This window comes from Myotis daubentonii, chromosome X (assembly GCF_963259705.1).
Source record: "Myotis daubentonii chromosome X, mMyoDau2.1, whole genome shotgun sequence".
NCBI classification, from domain to species: domain Eukaryota; kingdom Metazoa; phylum Chordata; class Mammalia; order Chiroptera; family Vespertilionidae; genus Myotis; species Myotis daubentonii.
In genome coordinates, this window is record NC_081861.1 from 102,006,760 (window position 1) to 102,030,181 (window position 23,422).

General features: G+C 41.0%; 1 protein-coding gene across 10 annotated transcripts in view; it reads right to left on the reverse strand.

Moving 5' to 3' along the window:
• The window catches only part of ATRX (ATRX chromatin remodeler), a 284,022-nt gene that overhangs the window by 200,766 nt on the left and 59,834 nt on the right, over positions 1-23,422 (reverse strand). For all 10 annotated transcript variants that reach the window (XM_059679370.1, XM_059679369.1, XM_059679366.1 and 7 more), the window contains 3 exons: positions 4,993-5,048; positions 3,193-3,245; positions 1,680-1,804 (listed from right to left, as the gene is read on the reverse strand). In XM_059679370.1, the coding sequence (XP_059535353.1) occupies positions 1,680-1,804; positions 3,193-3,245; positions 4,993-5,048 (234 nt within the window). The remainder of the gene's footprint in view (positions 1-1,679; positions 1,805-3,192; positions 3,246-4,992; positions 5,049-23,422) is intronic.

Genomic DNA, 23,422 nt, shown 5'->3' on the forward strand with positions numbered 1-23,422 from the left:
GGGAAAGGAGACACAAAGGATTGAGTTTTTACAAACGAGTGAATTTACACAACCTCCAAAAAACTTAATCAACAACAACCATGTCACATATATACTCTCAGAGAAGCCACAGCACTTGAAAAAAGTTAAAGATTTATAACTAACAAAAAATATTAGGATTCTTTCTGAAGTTTCTCCTCTAAATGGAAGCAAAGCAGCAGAATGGAAAGAGCATTCACTAGCTTTGGATTCAGGCAGACCTGGGTTCAAATTCTACCTTCTCAATTTAAAGCTGAAAAAGTGCCTTGAGCTCTGAATTTGTTCCTTCATCTCTACAAATAGAAACAATATCTACCTAACAGCACTGTTCTGAGGGTTAAATGAGTTAATTTTGTAAGAATCTGGTATCTATACACACTCAATATATAATTATTAACAATAATTACAATCACCTAAACTTAACTTCATGGAAAGAGTTTATTTCTGGTTTAGTGGGAGAGTATTATGCTTAGGTCAAGTTAGTAACATCCCATACTAACTTTCTTCCACAACATCATTAAAAGTAAAATTTGAATTCCTAGTTCTTAGCTCACCCAGTGGCCATCATAAAGACACCCAGTAACAACCACTGACAATGAAGCAAGCCAAAGTGAATCACTGCCTATAGGACTCAGACTCCCATGTTAGCAGTTTCTGCCCTTGGCTAGCAAAACCATTATATAATATTTATCATAAATTATTTGCAAAACCATGTAAATGGTAGGCCCATCAATTTTTCTTCTATCTTTCTTCTTTCTCTCATTTACTCATTTTTCCTCACTTCATTCCTCAGCTACTGTAACTTCTAATTGGTCTTAGTCAAACAATGTCTTATCCTCCTACCCACCATTTTTTAAAATTTCTGTAGTCAAAAAAGTGTCATAAAAACATAAGTACAGACAGAGAACAAAATTTACTAAACACTGCTGTCAAAATAAATTTGAAAAATCTGCTAAGAGCCATAAACTATTTAATAAAGAAAAATAATCCAAACTTTTAACTCTGAAACACCGTGAAATTACCAAAACCCTTGTCATTCTCTTATGAGGAAATCATTCCGCTCTCAGACTTGGACTATGAAAAACTCAAGATTTTCATTTGGCTTTTTTGACGCAATTCAATTAACTGTTTAAAGGTTAGAACTGCAACAGTCGAGAAATATATGACAAGGCTTTTTAAAGGGATAATTACAAAAAATATACCTAAATCTATCTTTAATAGTTAAGTTTAGCATTGACTCTTAGCAAATTTAAGAATACAGTAAAGCTAAACTCAGTTTTAAATGTTTTTGTTAAAAAGTTTTCAGAATATTCATTACGTTTTTCTACAAAGCAAGCACATTAAAATTTACTGAACCAAAACTTAATACATTAAAATTTTAAACCAACTTCCAAAATCATGTATAATGAAAACTAAAATCCCTTTTCTAGAACCCAATCGAAAGAGAAAGTAAGTATTGTTCTTTCAAAGCTGACTGAATATTCTAAATTAATAACCTCAATAACACATTATCATTACCATACTAATACATTTCCATCACTATTAAAGTGCCAGGTTGGTCCTTTACACACAGTTAACAGAAATCAAGTTCCAATTTTATAACAATGATTTTTTAAAATACATTTCAACTTAAATTCATATGAAAAAATAATACACATTACCTTTTGGCAAGCTTTGCATAGTAATATCATTTTCTGAATTGTCATTAGAAGCATCTTCATTTACAGTCTCATCCAAAGGTTTTTCATCATCTGATTCTACATACTTTGTTACAATTGAAGGTTTCCTATGAAAGAATTACGTCCATAGAATTATGGACACTTCTGACAATTGGAACAATACCCAAAGAATATAAATAACAGGTTTAGATTGAGCAGTGGCTCTTAAGCAGGAAAACATATAAAAATCACCTAGGGAAGCATACATCTCTATTCCATATTACTGAAGATTACAACTCAGTAGGTAGGACCAGAACATGTACATTCAAATAAGCTACCGAGGGATTGTGAAGGAAACTCCCAGTTAAGAATCATTACTTTAGAGAATAAGTTAATACCAATCAAGCTGTGTTTATTAAAAGATATTCCCATCCTGTACAGGTAGGTAAGCTGGTTAGAGCATCATCCAGATATCCCGGCTTTGGTTGCAAGTTTAATCCCCGGTAAGGACACATACAAGAATCAACCAATGAATGCATGAATCAATGAAGCAATGAATCAATGTTTCTATCTCTTCCTCTCTTCTCTCTCCCTCCTTCTCTCTCTCACTCTCTCTCTCAAAATCTATAAATAAAATTTTTAAATGATCCCAAATGCTTCAGAGCATGACAGTTTTAAAAAAGACAGTCCCACAGATCAGAAACAACAAAAGTCCAATAAAATAAATTGAAAACTTCTAATAAGAACTATACTACACAGCCCAGCCAGTGTGGTTCAGTGGTTGAGCATCGACCTATGAACCAGGAGGTCAGGGTTCGATTCCTGCTCAGAGCACATGGCCAGGTTGTAGACTCGATCCCCAATGTGGGACATGCAGGAGGCAGCAGATCAATGATTCTCTCATATCATTGATGTTTCTATCTTTATCTCCCTCTCCCTTCCCCTCTGAAATCAATAAAAATATATTTTTAAAAAAGAATATGCTACACAATATTGTATGCATTATATAGTATGCTTGGAAGTAGTTTCAGTCATTATGTACAATTCACTGGCAATTTTACACAGATAAGTATTTTTTACCATTCTTTGATTTCCTTATAAATTCCTCATAACTATAATGGCTACCACTCCCAATCTTAGACAATTTCACATAACCCTAAAAAAAACCATACTGCCTCATGAGGCATTCAATATTTCATCTCCCTTTTCCTCCTTTTTCAAAGCACATATATGATGAAAAATAAGTGATATAAATATAATAAAGGCCACTAGCACCTAATAAATCCTCCCCAGAAAATTCAATAAAAATTCAAAATCAAAATTAATTAATAATTATTGAAGCCAAGTGATAAATAAAAGATTCACTATACTATTGTGTGCATTTTAATATGTATGTTTGTATAAAATAGTTTACTTGAAACAAGAGTACTTCAAGTAAGTTTAGAAAAAAGTTATTCTTAGAAAAAAATACAACCTGAAAAATAAATTAACTTTTTTCCCTGCAATATCAACCAACCTCTTTGATCGTGATGATCCTGATGATTTGGATTTTCCTGAAGAGCTAGATCCCTAAATGTGAGAAATAAATACAGAGGTGATTAAGACTTTCAAAGAAACACCCCTACAATTAACTAGTAACCTATTCCAAGACCTCTGATACAGTGATATAGTGAGTGTGTGAATGTGTGTGTGTGTATCCTATATAATAAAACTGTAATATGCAAATTGACCATCACACCCTCACACAAGATGTCCAACCCCATTTGGTCAAAATGGCCACCCCATGTGCTCACAATACGGCTGGCAGGGGAGGGCAGTTGGGGGTGACCAGGCCTGCAGGGGAGGGCAGTTGGGGGGGACCAGGCCTGCAGGGGAGGGCAGTTGGGGGTGACCAGGCCTGCAGGGGAGGGCAGTTGGGGGTGACCAGGCCTGCAGGGAGGGCAGTTGGGGAGGACCAGGTCTGCAGGGGAGGGCAGTTGGGGTTGACCAGGCCTGCAGGGGAGGGCAATTGGGGGCAACTGGGCTTGTAGGGGAGGGCAGTTGGGGGCAACCAGGCTGGCAGGGAGGGCAGTTGGGGGCGATCTGGCCGGCAGGGGAGCAGTTAGGCATCAATCAGGCTGGCAGGGGAGTGGTTAGGGGGTGATCAGGCTGGCAGGCAGAAGCGGTTAGGGGCAATCAGGAGGGCAGGCAGGCAAGCGGTTGTGACCAGCAGTCCCGGATTGTGAGAGGGATCCCAGATTGGAGAGGGTGCAGGCTGGACTGAGGGAAGCCCCACCCCCACCCAGTGCACAAATTTCATGCACTGGGCCTCTAACATATATATATATACATATACATACATACACACACACACATACACACACATATATATAATATTTTTCTAAAAGGAACTTTAAAATCTAATTTTCATTTACTCTCAGGTTTCCTAGATTTAAAATACTTTTCTGAGTTTTTACTAAATTATTAATGTTAAATTTTAGGGGGTGAGCCTAGACGGGTATGGCTCAATGAATTAACCAGGAGGTCATGGTTCTATTCCCGATCAATCCCCAGAAGGGGCCATACAGGAGGCAGCGTATCAATGACTTATCATTGATGATCCTATCTCTCTCTCCCTTCCTCTCTGAAATGAATAAAAATATATTTTTTAAAAATTTTAGTGAGAGGGAAAGGATACACTTCTGTATCATGTTCTTAGCCCAAGTCAACAAAGACAAAAAAAGATCTAGAAGTAATCAGATCCCAACAGAGATAGGGAGTTTTAAGGATATAAAAATGTGTCATTTTCTCTACCCTAATTATGGCACAGAATACTTCTACAATTTGCTTTAAGATACTAAATTTACTCTTACTTTGCCAGTATAATAAATATATTTTATTGGATTAAATATTTTATATTAGGTAAAATAATACCAAAATCATAGTGTAGGCCAGGGTATCATGTGAAGGACCCCAGGATAGATTCCTATAATAATGCTCAAGATACCCTGACTATCCAGGTTTTGAGAGATCTCAGAATCATGGAATTCTGCCTGTAACAACCACCTTGATCACCACTGTTACAATATAATAATGTTCAAATATCTATCTGTTAGTAAGCCTTCAGTGGTCTGACTTTTGGTATACTGCTCAACCACAATAATAACAAAATCAATAAATATCCTTCTAAAAACGAACAACTACCCAAAATGAAGTAGCATAATAATACTTGGGTATAACAGTAAATTTAACACATGCATGAATTAAATAGATGTAATCTATCACATTACTCTAGTTGTTATTAGCAATTATTTTAAATGTTTCAAATTATTCTTACCTCTTCCTTGCTGTTTTCCATCATATCAGAGTTATTTCCAGAAACAATGATTTTATCTTTAAAGAGAAGAAATAAAAACATTATTTATCTCTTCAATCCATTATCAAACAGAACAGGAAAACCTACAACTCCACGAACACATTTTTTAATCTATGAAGCATGATAGTATTCATTAATTTATTCCTAGAAGAGTTGTCTGACTAAAATCACTCTTAAATTTCAAAAAAAGAGTAGTCTGTAAACAAACCATTCCCTATTATAATTGTCTAAGGTTCATCTCCTACTAAAAATAAAATCATACTATTAATAAATTATCTCTGCCCTAGCCGGTTTGGCTCATTGGATAGAGCATCGACCTGTGGGCTAAAGGAACCCAGGTACGATTCCAGTCAAGGACATGTACCTTGGTTGCAGGCTTCTCCCAGACCAGCCGTGGGCAAAGTACGGCCCGCGGGCCAGATCCAGCCCGTTTGAAATCAATAAAACTAAAAAAAAAAAAAAGACCGTACCCTTTTATGTAATGATGTTTACTTTGAATTTATATTAGTTCACACAAACACTCCATCCATGCTTTTGTTCCGGCCCTCCGGTCCAGTTTAAGAACCCATTGTGGCCCTCAAGTCAAAAAGTTTGCCCACCCCTGTCCCAGACCCAGGCCCTGGTAGGGACAAGTGCAGGAGGCAACCAATCAAAGTGTTTCTCTCACATTAATGTTTCTTTCTCTGTGTCTTTCCCTATCTCTTCCACTCTCCCTTAAAAAAAAGAAATCAATGGAAAAATATCCTCAGGTGTGGATTAACAAACAAAAATAAATTAAATACATAAATAAATTGTAAAAAAAAAATAGTGTAAAATAACAGCAAACAAACCTAAAGAAAACACAGAGAAGGAAATAAAATAAAGGTCAGAGAGGAAATTAATGAAACTGGGCATAAAAAAGCAATAGAGAAAAATCAGTGATACTTATTGTGGTCCCTCAATATCTGTCCCTCTGCAAATATCAAAATCCTGGAGGGCTCAAGTCCCTTATATAAAATGCTGATGTATTTGCATTTAACCTACACACGTCCTGCCATATACTTTAAATCAGTGCTTCTCAACCTTCCTAATGCCGCGACCCTTTAATACAGTTTCTCATGTTGTGACCCCCAACCATAAAATTATTTTCGTTGCAACTTCATAACTGTAATTTTGCTACTGTTATGAATCGTAATGTAAATATCTGATATGCAGGATGTATTTTCATTGTTACAAACTGAACATAATTAAAGCATAGTGATTAATCACAAAAACAATATGTAATCATATATGTGTTTTCCGATGGTCTTAGGTGACCCCTGTGAAAGGGTCGTGCGACCCCCAAAGGGGTCGCAACCCACAGGTTGAGAACCACTGCTTTAAATCATCTGTGAATTATATACAATACCTCAAATAACATGACTGCTACATAAATACTTGTTATATTGTATTGTTGATGCAACCATTACAGGCCTACTACATAGTACCCATCACCAAAAACATAACTTTTCCAAAAATGTTCAATCCATGCTTGGATGAATCCATAGAAACTATATAGAGTCCCACACTGTCATGCTTTGAAAAGATGAACAAAATTGACAAAGTGTAGACTAGATTAATCAAGAAAAAGAGACAAACCTCAAATACTAGAATCAGAAATTAAAGACGGGATGTCACTAACTATTTTAAAAGGGGAGATTGCCCAGCCAGGTGTGGTTCAGCCATTGAGCATGGACCCAGGAACCAAGAATTCACCAGTTCAATTCCCATTCAAGGAATATGCCCGGGTTGCGGCTCAATCCCCAGTGGGAGGCGTGCAAGAGGCAGCCAATAGATGATTTTTCTCTTGTTGATGTTTCTCTCTCTCTACCGCTCCTTTCTTCTCGAAAATTGAGAAGAATATGTATTTTAAAAAGGGGAGTATATTGAAATATCTTGAACAATTGTACACCAAAAAAATTAGATAACCTAAATAAAATGGACTAATTCTTAAACAAACACAAAATACTGAAACTGACACAACAATAGACATTGTGGTAGATTAAAAATGGCTACCGAGTAAGAGGATGTTTACTGAGGGACTTTCTGAAAAACACTGCTGGATGCTAAGGGAAAAATTAACTTAAAAGTGTCTGTATTCAAGATGCTCACATTCTAACGAGAAAGACTGGTATATAAACAATTAAAATACAACTAGAGGGACAGTGCACGAAATTCGTACGCGGGGGGGGGGGTGTCCCTCAGACCAATATGCACCATCTCCAATCAGGGACCCCTCGGGGGATGTCCAACTGCCGGTTTAGTTCCAATAACCTGTGGATTGGACCTAAACCGGCAGTCGGACATCCCTCTCACAATCTGGGATTGTTGGCTCCCAACTTCTCACCTGCCTGCCTGCCTGATTGCCCTTAACCGCTTCTGCCTAGCAGCCGGAGTACCCCCTAACCCAGTGATGGTGAACCTATGACACGCATGTCAGAGGTGACACGCGAACTCATTTTTTTGGTTGATTTTTCTTTGTTAAATGGCATTTAAATATATAAAATAAATATCAAAAATATGTCTTTGGGAGAACCAAGATGGTGGCATAGGTTAACGCCGGAGTTTGCTGCTTTGAACAACTACTTCAAAAGTGAAACCAAAAAACGGAAGGGACATCACCCAGAACCACAGGAACGCTGGCTGAGTGGAAGTCCTACAACTAGGAGGAAAGAGAAACGCATACGGACACTCAGAGGAGGCGCAGTGCTGAAGTCAAATTCTGAGGTGCGGAGTGCGTGGAGCGGGCTGGCGGCGGAGGGCGCGGTTGTTGTTTTCAATCGGGAGGGAGTCGCAGACTCTGAGCACCAGATCCGGGCGAGTCTTTAGGGACCCAGACTCAAACAGGAGAAGCGGGACTGTCTGGCTTCGGTCAGAGCGAGTGCAGCTTTCTCTCCCAGCTTTGCAGCGGGTGCTGGGACTCAGAGAGGCAGAGCCCCTGGGGACAGGACTGAGAGCCGCCATAACTGCTCTCTCCGGCCCACCCTGTTGATCCTGTGTGACCCGCCCCGCCCAAGCCCTGCACAGAGGCATTTGACGGATAGCCTCAGGCAAAGGCTAGATTAGCACCTCCCTAGAGGACAGAAGTTCTCTCACTGCTGACACAGCTGATTCTCATAGCCACTTGGCCTGGAGGTCAAACCCTCCCTGGAATTAGCTACAACAATCAAGATTTATCTATAAGACTGCGAACAAAGACCACTAGGGGGTGCACCAAGGAAGCATAACAAAATGCGGAGACAAAGAAACAGGACAAAATTGTCAATGGAAGAAATAGAGTTCAGAACCACACTTTTAAGGTCTCTCAAGAACTGTTTAGAAGCTGCCGATAAACTTAATGAGATCTACACGAAAACTAATAAGACCCTCGATCTTATATTGGGGAACCAACTAGAAATTAAGCACACACAGACTGAAATAACGAATATTATACAGACTCCCGGCAGCAGACCAGAGGAGCGCAAGAATCAAGTCAATGATTTGAAATGCGAGGAAGCAAAAAACATCCAACCGGAAAAGCAAAATGAAAAAAGAATCCAAAAATGCGAGGATAGTGTAAGGAGCCTCTGGGACAGCTTCAAGCGTACCAACATCAGAATTATAGGGGTGCCAGAAGATGAAAGAGACCAAGATATTGAAAACCTATTTGAAGAAATAATGACAGAAAACTTCCCCCACCTGGTGAAAGAAATGGACTTACAGGTCCAAGAAGCGCGGAGAACCCCAAACAAAAGGAATCCAAAGAGGACCACACCAAGACACATCATAATTAAAATGCCAAGAGCAAAAGATAAAGAGAGAATCTTAAAAACAGCAAGAGAAAGAAACTCAGTTACCTACAAGGGAATACCCATACGACTGTCAGCTGATTTCTCAACAGAAACTTTGCAGGCCAGAAGGGAGTGGCAAGAAATATTCAAAGTGATGAATACCAAGAACCTACAACCAAGATTACTTTATCCAGCAAAGCTATCATTCAGAATTGAAGGTCAGATAAAGAGCTTCACAGATAAGGAAAAGCTAAAGGAGTTCATCACCACCAAACCAGGATTATATGAAATGCTGAAAGGTATCCTTTAAGAAGAGGAAGAGGAAGAAAAAGGTAAAGATACAAATTATGAACAACAAATATGCATCTATCAACAAGTGAATCTAAGAATCAAGTGAATAAATAATCTGATGAACAGAATGAACTGTTGATTATAATAGAATCAGGGACATAGAAAGGGAATGGACTGACTATTCTTGGGGGGGAAAGGGGTGTGGGAGATGTGGGAAGAGACTGGACAAAAATCGTGCACCTATGGATGAGGACAGTGGGTGGGGAGTGAGGGCGGAGGGTGGGGCGGGAACTGGGAGGAGGGGAGTTATGGGGGGAAAAAAAAAGGAACAAATGTAATAATCTGAACAATAAAGATTTAATTAAAAAAAATATATATATAAGTCTTTGTTTTACTATGATTGCAAATATCAAAAAATTTCTATATGTGACACGGCACCAGAGTTAAGTTAGGGTTTTTCAAAATGCTGACACGCCGAGCTCAAAAGGTTCGCCATCACTGCCCTAACCACTCCCCTGCCAGCCTGATCGACGCCTAACTGCTCCCCTGCTGGCCAGATCGCCCCCAAAAGCCCTCCCCTGATGGCGCAGTTGCCCCAACTACCCTCTCCAGCCAGCCAGGTCGCCCCCAACTGCCTTCCCCTGCCAGCCTGGTCCCCCCCAACTGCCCTCCCTCCCCTACATGCCCGGTTGCCCCTAACTGCCCTCCCCTGGCAGCCTGGTCGCCCCTAACTGCCCTCCCCTGCAGGCCTGGTCACCCCCAACTGCCATGCCCTGCATGCCTGGTCCCCTCCAACTGCCCTCCCCTGCTAGCCTGGTCGCCTCCAACTGCACTCCCCTGCAGGCCTGATCCCCCCCAACTGTTCCCCTACCGGCCCGGTTGCCTCAGATGCCCTCTCCTGTCAGCCCAGTAGCCCACAACTGCCCTCGCCTGCAGGCCCTGACCCCCCTAACTGCCCTCTATCCCCTGCAGGTCCGGTTGCCCCTAACTGCCATCCCCAGACGGCCTGGTCTCCCCCAACTGCCCACCCCTGCAGTCCTGGTCGTCCCCAACTGCCCTCCCCTGCAGGCCTGGTCGCCCCTCACTGCCCTCCCCTGCCGGCCATCTTATTGTGGCTACCTTGTGACCACATCGGGGCGGCCATCTTGTGAGAGGGCATGATGGTCAATTTGCATATTACCTCTTTATTATATAGGATGTGCTGAATTGATCTCAAGTGACATGAAAGAACGAGGAAAAACTTAATTAAGGAAGAAAGTAATGTTTGAGCTAAGACTTGAAGAGTAGGAAACCTCAGGAAAAGGTGTGGGGTGAGTGAGAAGGGAGATTCTCCAGCAGAATTCCAGCAAGTATAGACACAAGAGAGTGCAGAAGATCAAGGCAGGCAGGGAATTCAGTATGACTAGCACAGGAGAAGCTGGGACTGAGATGAGAGTGGAAGAAGCAGACCAGGTAGAGGCTATAGAAGCCCTTCTATACTTTGCAAAATATGTGAAAAGGTTCTCAGATTTTATTTGCATCTCTGGCAACACTATGAAGGATGGTTTCAAGGATGGCCAGTCAGGATTTGAGAGAGAGTGAACAGTGGGCATGATAGAAAGGGAGTTAAAATCTGATTCCTTTTTAAAAATATTTTTGAATGACAATAAGGTACCATCTCACATCTGTCAGAATGGCTATTATCAACAAACAACAAGTGCTGGCGAGGATGTGGAGAAAAAGGAACCCTCGTACGCTGTTGCTGGGAATGCAGACTGGTGCAGCCATTGTGGAAGACAGTATGGAGTTTCCTCAAAACATTAGAAATGGAACTGCTGTTTGATCCAGCAATCCCACTTCTGGGACTATATCCTAAGAATCCTAAAACATCAATCAGAAAGAATATATGCACCCCTATGTTCATAGCAGCACAATTTACAATAGCTAAGATTTGGAAAAAGCCTAACTGCCCATCAGCAGATGAGTAGATTGAAAAACTGTGGTACATCTACACAATGGAATAGCACTCGGCTGTAAAAAAGAAAGAAGTCTTACCATTTGCAACAGCATGGATGGATCTGGAAAGCATTATGCTAAGCGAAATAAGCCAGTCAGAGAAAGATAAATATCACATGATCTCTCATATGTGGAATATAATGAACAACATGAACCGATGAACGAATATAGAATCAGAGTCATAGAAGCATCGAACAGACCGTCAAACCTCAGAGGGAAGACAGGGGAGGGAGGGTAAGAGATCAACCAAAGGACTTGTATGCATGCATATAAGCATAATCAATAGATGCAGACAATAGGGGGTGAAGATTTGTGCTGGGGGACAGGGCAGGCTGGGAGAGGCCAATGGGGGAAAAGTTAGACATATGTTGTGAAGGAAAACCCCTATTCTGTAAAAATACTGTTTGGAGTTCTCTGCTATTCTTTGGATGGCCTCTTATTCTGAAAAAGTAACTTTGCTTTCTAGCCTGCTTGAATAGTGGGGGAGATAAACTTAGCTATCTGACCTTGTAGGCCAGAGACTAGATACACCCAATGCCATGCCAGGTGCATTTTTTAATCGGATAGAACTGTATAGTTTTCAAGGCCGCCGCCAGCAAGCACACAAAGGGCTGGCTCTTCTATAAAAAGGGAAGTTCTGCTTGTAGCTTTGCTTAGATTTGGATTCATTTCCCTGAGCCCGCCGCGGTGAATAAAGTGTAACTCCAAACTCTCAGAGCGTTGTTTGGTTCTGGTCCGGTTTTTTCTGTAACAATGTAATACTTTCAACAATAAAGTTTGTGTGTTTTTTAAATAAAATCGTGGTTCATTTACACTATGGAATACTATGCAGCTGTAAAAAAAGAAGGATCTCTTACCCTTTGGGACAGCATAGATCAGAGATGGCGAACCTATGACACGCGTGTCAGAGGTGACACATGAACTCATTTTTTTGGTTGATTTTTCTTTGTTAAGTGGCATTTAAATATATAAAATAAATATCAAAAATATAAGTCTTTGTTTTACTATGGTTGAAAATATCAAAAAATTTCTATATGTGACACGGCACCAGAGTTAAGTTAGGGTTTTTCAAAATGCTGACACGCCGAGCTCAAAAGTTTTGCCATCACTGGCATAGATGGACCTAGAAAATATTATGCTAAGTGATATAAGCCTAACTGAAAAAGACAACTATCACATGATCTCAATTTATTCATGGAAGCTAATGAACAAAATGAACTGACCAAGAAAATAAGACTCAAAACATGGAGGAATGGAACAGACTGACATTCCTCAATGCAGGGTTGGGGGAACAAGAAAAGATAAACCAAAGAACTTATATACTTACTAGAGCCCCGGTGCATGAAATTCATGCACAGGAGTGGGGGGGGTCCCTCAGCCCAGCATGCACCCTCTCAAAATCCGGGACTGCTGGCTCCTAACCGCTCGCCTGCCTGCCTAATCTTCCCCAACTGCTGACCTGCCTGCCTGACCGCCCCTAACCGCCTCTGCCTCAGCCCCTGCCCACTGTGGTGGCTGTCTCTGCCTTGGCCCCCACTGCCGCGGCTTCATCCGGAAGGTAATCTGGAAGGACGACCAGCTATCCGGTCTAATTAGCATATTACACTTTTATTATTATAGATATGCACAGTTCATGGATACAGGCAATAGGGTATTGAAAATCTGGCGGGTGGGGGGGACGCATGGGAGATATCTGTAATACTATCAACAATAAAAAATATATTTAACAGTGAAAAAAAGATGCCAAAAAAAGTTAAATTGTCTGATCTAAAAGCCTTAATTTGAAATTAATTTGAATTATATTGGTCTGTAGGTTTCTCTTTTTGTGGTATTTTTTATGATTTTTGTATGACACTGGTCTCATAAAATGAGTTGGGAAATGTTCCTTTTTTATTGGAAGAGTTTATGAGGAATTTGTATTAAATCTGTTTTGTTTCGGATTTTTATTTTTTTGACCCTCACCCAAGGATATTCTTCCACTGATTTTTAGAGAGAGTGAAAGATAGAGGAAAAGATAGAGAGAAATATCAATGTGAGAGAAACACATCGATTGGTTGCCTCCTGCACAAGCTCTGACTAGGGACTGGGCTGGGAGGAGCCTGCAACCAAGGTATGTGCCCTTAATTGGAATCTAATCCAGGACCCTTTGATCTGCTCTATCCACTGAGTCAAACCAGCAAGGACTGGATTTTTTTGACTGTTTTGGTGTAATTCTGAGTAAAGTTATATGGACCTTTGCTTTTCTTTAAAAGCAAAGATTTTTTTTTAAATTTCTAATTCAGACTCTTCAGTTATAGGTCTATTCACAATGTCTATTTGTTTTTAATGATTTCAGAGAGGAAGGGAGAAGGAGAGAGAGATAGAAACATCAAAGACAAGTGATAATTATCAATCTGCTGCCTCCTGCATGCCTGCCCCTACCACTGGGACTGAGTCTGCAACCCTGGGCATGTGCCCTGACCGGGACTCGAACTGTGACCTCCTGGTTCCTAGGTCGATGCTCAACCACTGAGCAACACCAGCTGGGCCACAATGTCTATTTTTTTTTCATTACAAATTATAATTTATTCACATGCCCATCTATGGGGGAAAATATGAGGGCACAAAAATTGAGTTTCCCACAGAGCCTTCAGAACAGAATGTAGTCTTATTGACACTTTGACTTTGGCCTTGTGATACCCTAAATCAGTGAAGGCGAACCTTTTGAGCTCAGCGTGTCAGCATTTTGAAAAGCCCTAACTTAAGTCTGGTGCCGTGTCACATATAGAAATTTTTTGATATTTGCAACCATAGTAAAACAAAGACTTATATTTTTGATATTAATTTTATATATTTAAATGCCATTTAACAAAGAAAACTCAACCAAAAAAATGAGTTCGCGTGTCACCTCTGACACGCGTGTCATAGGTTCGCCATCACTGCCCTAAACAGAGCTCAGCAAAGTCCACTAGACTCTTGATATACAGAATAGTTATCTACAGTAAGATAATACATTTTCAAGCTTGGTGCATTTTATTTCTTTCTGTTGCCTTCATGCTCTGGCTAGAATCGCCAAGGTTAAAAAGATTATATAAGTTTCAAGTGTACAATTCTATGATACATCATCTGTATAATGCAGTGTGCCCACCACCCAAAGTGAAATCTTTTATCACCACCATATATTTGGCCCCATTTACCCTTTACTACTGCCCTACTTCCCTCCCCTCTGGTAACTACTATACTGTTGTCTGTATTTATGAGGTTTTTCTCTTTGTCTTTGTTCATTTGTTGCTTTCAGTTTTATATCCCACGAGTGAAATCAAATAGTTCTTGACTTTATGTATGAAATTTTAAAAGCAAGAGAATCTTAAATAGCACGCCAAAAACTGAAGCACTTAGGTTAAAATCTGACAAAAGATGTGCAAAATAAGTATGTGAATAACTACAAAACACTGGGCCCACTCAGAGTTTCCACTGACCTTTTTTTTTCCTGAATAGGGCTAAACATTCTTATTCTTTGCATGTGTTTGATTGGTAACTATATAGTTTCATAGGGGAAAGGATTTAAGAAGCAAGTGTTCTGTACACTTTTCAATTTTTTTTCATTTTTTATTGATTTTTAGAGAGAAAAAGTGAGGGGGAGAGAGAGAGAAACATGAATGTTAAAGTGAAACATGGATTGGTTGCCTCCTGCATGCCCCCTATCAGGGATCTAGCCAAAACCAGGGCATATGCTTTGACCAGGAATCAAACCCGCAACCTTTCAGTGCACAGGACAATCCCCAACCAACTGAACCACACAGCCAAGGCCTCTTTTAATTTTTTAATGTTTTCTATTCTCAGACTGCATAATTTCTAATAGTCTAACATCAAATCCAATGACACTTCCACTGCTACCTCTAATCTGTGAAGTACCAACCATAATTTATTTAAAAAATTATATTTTTCAATTTTTCAATTCTAGAAATTTCAAATGGGTACCTTTTTTATAATTTCTATCTTTGCTGAGATTTCTTATTTGTCCATTCATAATAAATATTAATTCTTCTTTGCTAAGCTCACCATTTAAGTCACCTATCAGTTGATCTCTATTGATTGCCTTTCCTTTTGTGCATGGGTCACAGTTCTTCTTTCTTCACTTACCTACTATTTCAGATTGGATTCCAGACATTTTAAAAGATACAGTGAAAATACTGGATGCCATTATGTTACTCCGAAGAGTTGATATTCTTGTTAATAGCAGATAGTTAATTTAGCGGAACTCAAACCCCAAACTGTCTACCCTATAGTGGAAGCAGCTAAAAATTTTATTCTTTTTGAAAATTGTGTTCCGAGAACCAAGATGGTGGCATAGGTTAACGCCGGAGTTTGCTGCTTTGAACAACTACTTCAAAAGTGAAACTAAAACACGGAACGGACATCACCCAGAACCACAGGAACGCTGGCTGAGTGGAAGTCCTACAACTAGGAGGAAAGAGAAACGCACACGGACACTCAGAGGAGGCGCAGTGGTGAAGTCAAATTCTGAGGTGCGGAGTGCGCGGAGCGGGCTGGCGGCGGAGGGCGCGGTTGGCGTTTTCAATCGGGAGGGAGTCGCAGACTCTGAGCACCAGATACGGGCGAGTCTTTAGGGACCCAGACTCAAACGGGAGAAGCGGGACTGTCTGGCTTAGGTCAGAGCGAGTGCAGCTTTCTCTCCCAGCTTTGCAGCGGGTGATGGGACTCAGAGAGGCAGAGCCCCTGGGGACAGGACTGAGAGCCGCCATAACTGCTCTCTCCAGCCCACCCTGTTGATCCTGTGCGACCCGCCCCACCCAAGCCCTGCACAGAGGCATTTGACGGATAGCCTCAGGCAAAGGCTAGATTAGCACCTCCCTAGAGGACAGAAGTTCTCTCACTGCTGACACAGCTGATTCTCATAGCCACTTGGCCTGGAGGTCAAACCCTCCCTGGAATTAGCTACAACAATCAAGATTTATCTATAAGACTGCGAACAAAGACCACTAGGGGGTGCACCAAGGAAGCATAACAAAATGCGGAAACAAAGAAACAGGACAAAATTGTCAATGGAAGAAATAGAGTTCAGAACCACACTTTTAAGGTCTCTCAAGAACTGTTTAGAAGCTGCCGATAAACTTAATGAGATCTACACGAAAACTAATAAGACCCTCGATCTTATATTGGGGAACCAACTAGAAATTAAGCACACACGGACTGAAATAACGAATATTATACAGACGCCCGACAGCAGACCAGAGGAGCGCAAGAATCAAGTCAATGATTTGAAATGCGAGGAAGCAAAAAACATCCAACCGGAAAAGCAAAATGAAAAAAGAATCCAAAAATGCGAGGATAGTGTAAGGAGCCTCTGGGACAGCTTCAAGCGTACCAACATCAGAATTATAGGGGTGCCAGAAGATGAGAGAGAGCAAGGCATTGAAAACCTATTTGAAGAAATAATGACAGAAAACTTCCCCCACCTGGTGAAAGAAATGGACTTACAGGTCCAAGAAGCGCGGAGAACCCCAAACAAAAGGAATCCAAAGAGGACCACACCAAGACACATCACAATTAAAATGCCAAGAGCAAAAGATAAAGAGAGAATCTTAAAAACAGCAAGAGAAAGAAACTCAGTTACCTACAAGGGAATACCCATACGACTGTCAGCTGATTTCTCAACAGAAACTTTGCAGGCCAGAAGGGAGTGGCAAGAAATATTCAAAGTGATGAATACCAAGAACCTACAACCAAGATTACTTTATCCAGCAAAGCTATCATTCAGAATTGAAGGTCAGATAAAGAGCTTCACAGATAAGGAAAAGCTAAAGGAGTTCATCACCACCAAACCAGGATTATATGAAATGCTGAAAGGTATCCTTTAAGAAGAGGAAGAGGAAGAAAAAGGTAAAGATACACATTATGAACAACAAATATGCATCTATCAACAAGTGAATCTAAGAATCAAGTGAATTAATAATCTGATGAACAGAATGAACTGTTGATTATAATAGAATCAGGGACATAGAAAGGGAATGGACTGACTATTCTTGGGGGGGAAAGGGGTGTGGGAGATGTGGGAAGAGACTGGACAAAAATTGTGCACCTATGGATGAGGACAGTGGGTGGGGAGTGAGGGCGGAGGGTGGGGCGGGAACTGGGAGGAGGGGAGTTATGGGGGGGAAAAAAAAGAGGAACAAATGTAATAATCTGAACAATAAAGATTTAATTAAAAAAAAAGAAAAAGGTAAAGATACAAATTATAAACAACAAATATGCATCTATCAACAAGTGAATCTAAGAATCAAGTGAATAAATAATCTGATGAACAGAATGAACTGTTGATTATAATAGAATCAGGGACATAGAAAGGGAATGGACTGACTATTCTTGGGGGGGAAAGGGGTGTGGGAGATGCGGGAAGAGACTGGACAAAAATCGTGCACCTATGGATGAGGACAGTGGGTGGGGAGTGAGGGCGGAGGGTGGGGCGGGAATTGGGAGGAGGGGAGTTATGGGGGGGGGGAAGAGGAACAAATGTAATAATCTGATCAATAAAGATTTAATTAAAAAATAATAATAAAAAAATAAATAAATTAAATAAAATAAAATAAATTTTATTCTTTTTAAAAATATATATATTTTTATTGATTTCAGAGAGGAAGAGAAATGGAGAAAGAAACACCAATGATGAGAGAGAATCATTGATCAGCTGCCTCCTGCACGCCCCCCATTGGGGAGAGAGCCTGCAACTGGGCATGCGTCCTGACCTGGAATCGAACTGCAACCTTCTATTTCACAGGTTGACACTAAACCACTGAGTCACACTGGCTGGGCAGTTTATTCTGTTCTTTTAGCCCTAACTGAGCTGTCTGCAATATGGACTACACAACAATCAACTAGAGATATGCTAAGAGTTTTTGCAGATTTTGGAGCTCCCAATCTGTAGATGGGATCTCTCCTCTCACTTTACTAAAGATGCTGGGGTCCCTTAAATTTCCTGATAACCCATCCAATAAAAATGCAGGTTTCTGTTCAAGTCTTAAATGCTACCAACAGAATTAACTGACACTATGCCCAAGGAAAAAAGCCTTAACAACTGGGAATTCAGCCATTGGTATATCCTTTTTCCATGCACTGACTCCCCTCCAGATTGCGTCTGCTTTTTGGAAAATTGTCCAGTTCCTTCATATCACTGTTTTTGGTATTTTGGCCAGAGTTTATCATGGGTATCTGTGGGAGATATCTGTTTGTCCATACAAACCTAATCTGCCACTACCAGAAGCAGAACTTGCCAACTAACTACTAAACACAGAACTCTGACACCATAACTTCATTCTAAAGATAAAAGTAACTTTAAACAAATATTTAATCCGTTAGGTTTCTTTATTGTGATGATATGGTTAGCAAATTTGAAACTACGTGGATACAACGAGGACTGAGCAAATGAGACATAAAGAAGCCAGGCTTCTTTCTATTAGAGAAAAAAGTTAAAATATGAAATGAAGAAGACTAGAGTAAACTATGGTATCAAATTAGAATTAAAACTATCAATATCAACTCATAAAAATATAACACATGTATTAGCTTTCTCCGTGAAAGGTCCTGAAAGCAGATATATCTAATGGCAATGAGCACATCACAAACCAAAATCTTGATTTCTAAGTACTATCCTATATAATAAAAGGCTAATATGCAAATAGACTGAACAGCGGAACAACCAAACAACTGGTTGCTATGACATGTGCTGACCACCAGGGGGCATGTGCAGAACATTGGCAGGCGCTGGCCGTGGTGGGATGGTGGAGCAGATGAGCAGGGGTGCCAGACCAAGGCAGGGCACCAGTTGCTGTCAATGGGGCTAGCCACTGGTGGTTATTGAAAATTCTTTGCTTCCACGCACTGCAGTCCCACCTAGCACTTGTACCTGCTGCGGGCACTGGCCCCGCTCGCACCCGCTGCCAGCACCAGAGCTGCTGCTCACACCCACTGCCAGTGCCGGCCCCCATCCCTCGGTGCCATCTGTGGGTGTGAGCAGCGGCTGCCAGCCCCAATCGCCTTCCCCTGCTCCTGAGGGGCGATCGGGGCAGCAGCTGCTGCTTGCACCCGTTGACATGTGGGCCCCACTCGCACCCTCTGCTCCGGGCCGTCAGTGGGTGCAAGTGGGGCCGGCGCCGTCAGCATGTGGGAGCAGAAGCAGTGGGAGCAGAGCTGCCGGCAGATGGGGGACTAGAGGCCATGGCAAGAGGGGCCAGGCGGGGGTGTAGAGGATGGGCCAAGACCCGCCCCTGTGCCTACCGCAGCCTCGCAGCCCATAGTTCCTTTCAAGGTGCACAAATTCGTGCACTGGGCCCCTAGTATCTAACTAAAAGGAATTGGAACTCCTTGGAGAAATAACTGATTCCAGAGCTGGGCAAAGGACATTACAAAGTAGACATTGAACATCTTGTGAGGACAAGAAGTAAGGAAGAAAGTGCTCAAGGCTAATGAAGATTTGTGAAAAGGTCAGTAGGAGTCATACAATAAGGGTTCCCACTAGCCAATATTGGTACAATTTGAGGCTTGAAATAAATAATGATAGGAAAAGAATATTCATAGGGGGAAAACCCCTTACTTATCTATAATAATAAAAGCGTGATATGCTAATTAGACCGAAGTCCTTCCAGACAACCTTCTGAACAAAGCAGGGGCTACAAGGGAAGCCCGGGTCCCGGGTACCTGTCGGCAGCCAGAGGATAGCTCGGGTCTCCGATGCCTGCCAGTGGCCAGAGGGAAGCCCAGGTCCCGGGTGCCTGCCAGCAGCCGAAGGGAAGCCCGGGTCCCAGGTGCCAGAGGGAAGCTGGTGCGAGCAGCCGGGGAAAGGAAGACCTACTCTTGCACAAATTTTGTGCATCGGGCCTCTAGTAGTAATATATCAACTAAAACACAGAATTAATGATAGATTAGAACATCACCATTTTGAACCCATCATTGTATTATACCATTCTGGCAGGATCATGAATAGATTGTGTAGTAGGCAGAATTTAAAGGAATGGCCCCAGGATTTCAAACATGCTTATCCCCAGAACCTGTGAATATAAGGAAATATGACCCCCGTGATTGTGCTATGTAAAATGGAACAGTTGACTTTAAAAAATGGGAGATTATCCATAGTCAGTTTGGCTCAGTGGAAAGTGTTGGCCTGCAGTCTGAAGGGTCCCAGGTTCGATTCCAGTCAAAGGCACATGCTTGCTTTGCAGGCTCAATTCCCAGTAGGGAGTGTGCAAGAGGCAGCCAATCAATGATTCTCTCTCATCATTGATATTTCTCTCCCTCTCTGAAATCAATAAAAATATGTATTTAAAAAATTTTTTTACTGTGCAGAAGCTTTTTATTTTGATATAGTCCCATTTGTTTATTTTCCCTTTAGTTTCCATTGCCCAAGGAGCTGTGTCAGTGAAGAAATTCCTTCGGCATATATCTGAGATTTTGCTACCTGTGGATTCCTCTAATATTTTTATGGTTTCCCGTCTTACATTTAAGTCCTTTATCCAATTTGAGTTTTTTTTGTTTGTTTGTTTGTTTTTTAAATATATTTTATTGATTTTCCACAGAGAGGAAGGGAGAGAGATAGAGAGTTAGAAACATCGATGAGAGAGAAACATCGATCAGCTGCCTCCTGCACATCTCCCACTGGGGATGTGCCCGCAACCCAGGTACATGCCCTTGACCGGAATCGAACCTGGGACCTTTCAGTCCGCAGGCCGACGCTCTATCCACTGAGCCAAACTGGTTTCGGCATATCCAATTTGAGTTTATTTTTGTGTATGGTATAAGTTGGTGGTCTAGTTTCATTTTTTTGCATGTGTCTGACCAAATTTCCCAGCACCATTTATTGAAGAGACTGTCTTGATTCCATTGTATGTTCTTGCCTCCTTTGTCAAATATTAATTGAGCATAGTGGTTTGGGTTGATTTCTGGGTTCTCTGCATAGGAGAACATATTTGCCAAAGATATCTCTGATAATGGTTTAATCTCCAACATTTGCAGGGAACTCATACAACTTAATAAAAGAAAGATAAACAACCCATCAAAAAATGGGCAACGGACCTAAATAGACATTTTTTGAAAAAGGACATACATAAGGCTGAGAGACATATGAAAACATGCTCAAAGTCACTAATTATCCAAGAGATACAGTTCAAAACGACAATGAGGTACCATCTCACACCTGTCAGAATGGCTATCATCAACAAATCAACAAATGACAAATGCTGGCGAGGATGTGGAGAAAAAGGAACCCTCCTGCACTGCTGGTGGGAATGCAGACTGGTGCAGCCACTGTGGAGAACAGTATGGAGTTTCCTCAAAAAACTAAAAATGGAACTTCCATTTGACCCAGTGATCCCACTTCTAGGAATATATCCCAAGAAACCAGAAAACACCAATCAGAAAGGATATATGCACACCTATGTTCATAGCAGCACAATTTACAATAGCTAAGACGTGGAATTATCCTAAGTGCCCATCAGCAGATGAATGGATTAAAAAACTTTGGCACATGTACACGATGGAATACTATGCTGCTGTAAAAAGGAAGGAACTCCTACCATTTGCAACAGCATGGATGAAGCTGGAGAGCATTATGCTAAGTGAAATAAGTCAGTCAGAGAAAGATAAATATCACATGCTCTCACTCATTTGTGGATTATAATGAACAACATAAACTGATGAACATAAACAGATGTAGAGACAGAAGCATCGATCAGATGCTCAAAACTCGGGGGAAGGTAGGGGAGTGTGGGGGTGAGGGGGAGAGATCAACCAAAGGACTTGTATGCATGCATATAGGCATAAGTGATGGATGTGGACAATAGGGAGTGAGGGTGAGGGCAGGATTGGGGGGATGAGAGGACATTGGGGGGATAAGAACACATTTGTAATATCTTAATAAAGGGAAAAGAAAAAGGAAAAAAATTTTAAATGGGAGGTTACTAGAAGTGAGAGAAAAGGGAACCTAATGTAATCATGTGTCTTTAAAAGCAGAAAATTTTCTCCAGGTGATGGTAAAAGTGGGCAGAAGAAGGAAGAAATGTGGAACTCAAATATAAAACGACAAGAAACTGAATTCTGCCAACAACCTGAATGAGCACAAAAATTGAGTTTTCCACAGAGCCTTCAGAACGAAATGTAATCTTACTGACACTTTGGCTTTGGCCTTGTGATACCCTAAATAGAGCTCAACAAAGTCCACTAGACTCCTGATATACCGTAAGATAATACATTTGGGTTGTTTAAAGCTGCAAAGTTTGTAGTAATTTGCAATAGAAAATACATTTTATTGCCATTACAGCTTACATTCAATATTATTTTATAGTAGAGGACCAGTGCATGAAATTCGTGCAGGGGCGTGGGTGTCCCTCAGCCCAGCCTGCACCCTCTCCAATCTGGGAGCCCTCAGGGGATGTCCAACTGCTGGTTTAGGCCTGATCACTTGGACACCCCCCTCACAATCCGGGACTGCTGGCTCCCAACCATTCGCCTGCCTGTAGGCCTGATCTCCCCTAGCTGCCCTCCCCTGCTGGCCTGATCATCCCACAACTGCCCTCCCCTGCCGGCCATCTTGTGGTGGCCACATGGGGGCAGCCATCTTGTGTGAGGGTGTGGCAGTCAATTTGCATATCACCTCTTTATTAGATAGGATTAGTTTCAGGTGTACAGCATAGTGGTTAAACAATTATATACTTTACAAAGTGTCCCCTCTGGTATTTCCAGTACCAACCTGGCACCATATATAGTTATCACAATATTATTGACTATATTCCCTATGCTGTACTTTACAACCCCGTAACTACTAGTATTTTGTAAGTACCAATTGGTATTTTTAATCCCTTCCTCTTTTTAACCCATCCCCAACTGCCCTCTCCTCTGGTAACCATCAGTCTGTTCTCTGTATGTATGCGTTTATTTCTGTGAAAAAATATTTTTGTGATGAAAATAATACCTAAGGAGTTTCAAATTAATCTTCAACAAATGACTTATTAATCACAAAGGAATAAATCAAAACTTTATAGTGGATTAATATAGTAAAATAACCATAATCAAGAAATTGAAGTTAACATCACCAATAAAGAGGAAAATTATGTGCCTTATGAAATGATGAACTAACAAGAACATAATACCATTTATGCAGTAATCTTACCAAAAATAACCCAAATCTAATTATAACTAATCAGACAAATCCTCAATGAGGGGAGAATCACCAAATGTCATACTTCCAACTAACAGATAAATTGTTTTGGATTTTAAAAGATTAAAAAGACAAGACAACTATATGTAATATATAATCTTCAACTAGATCC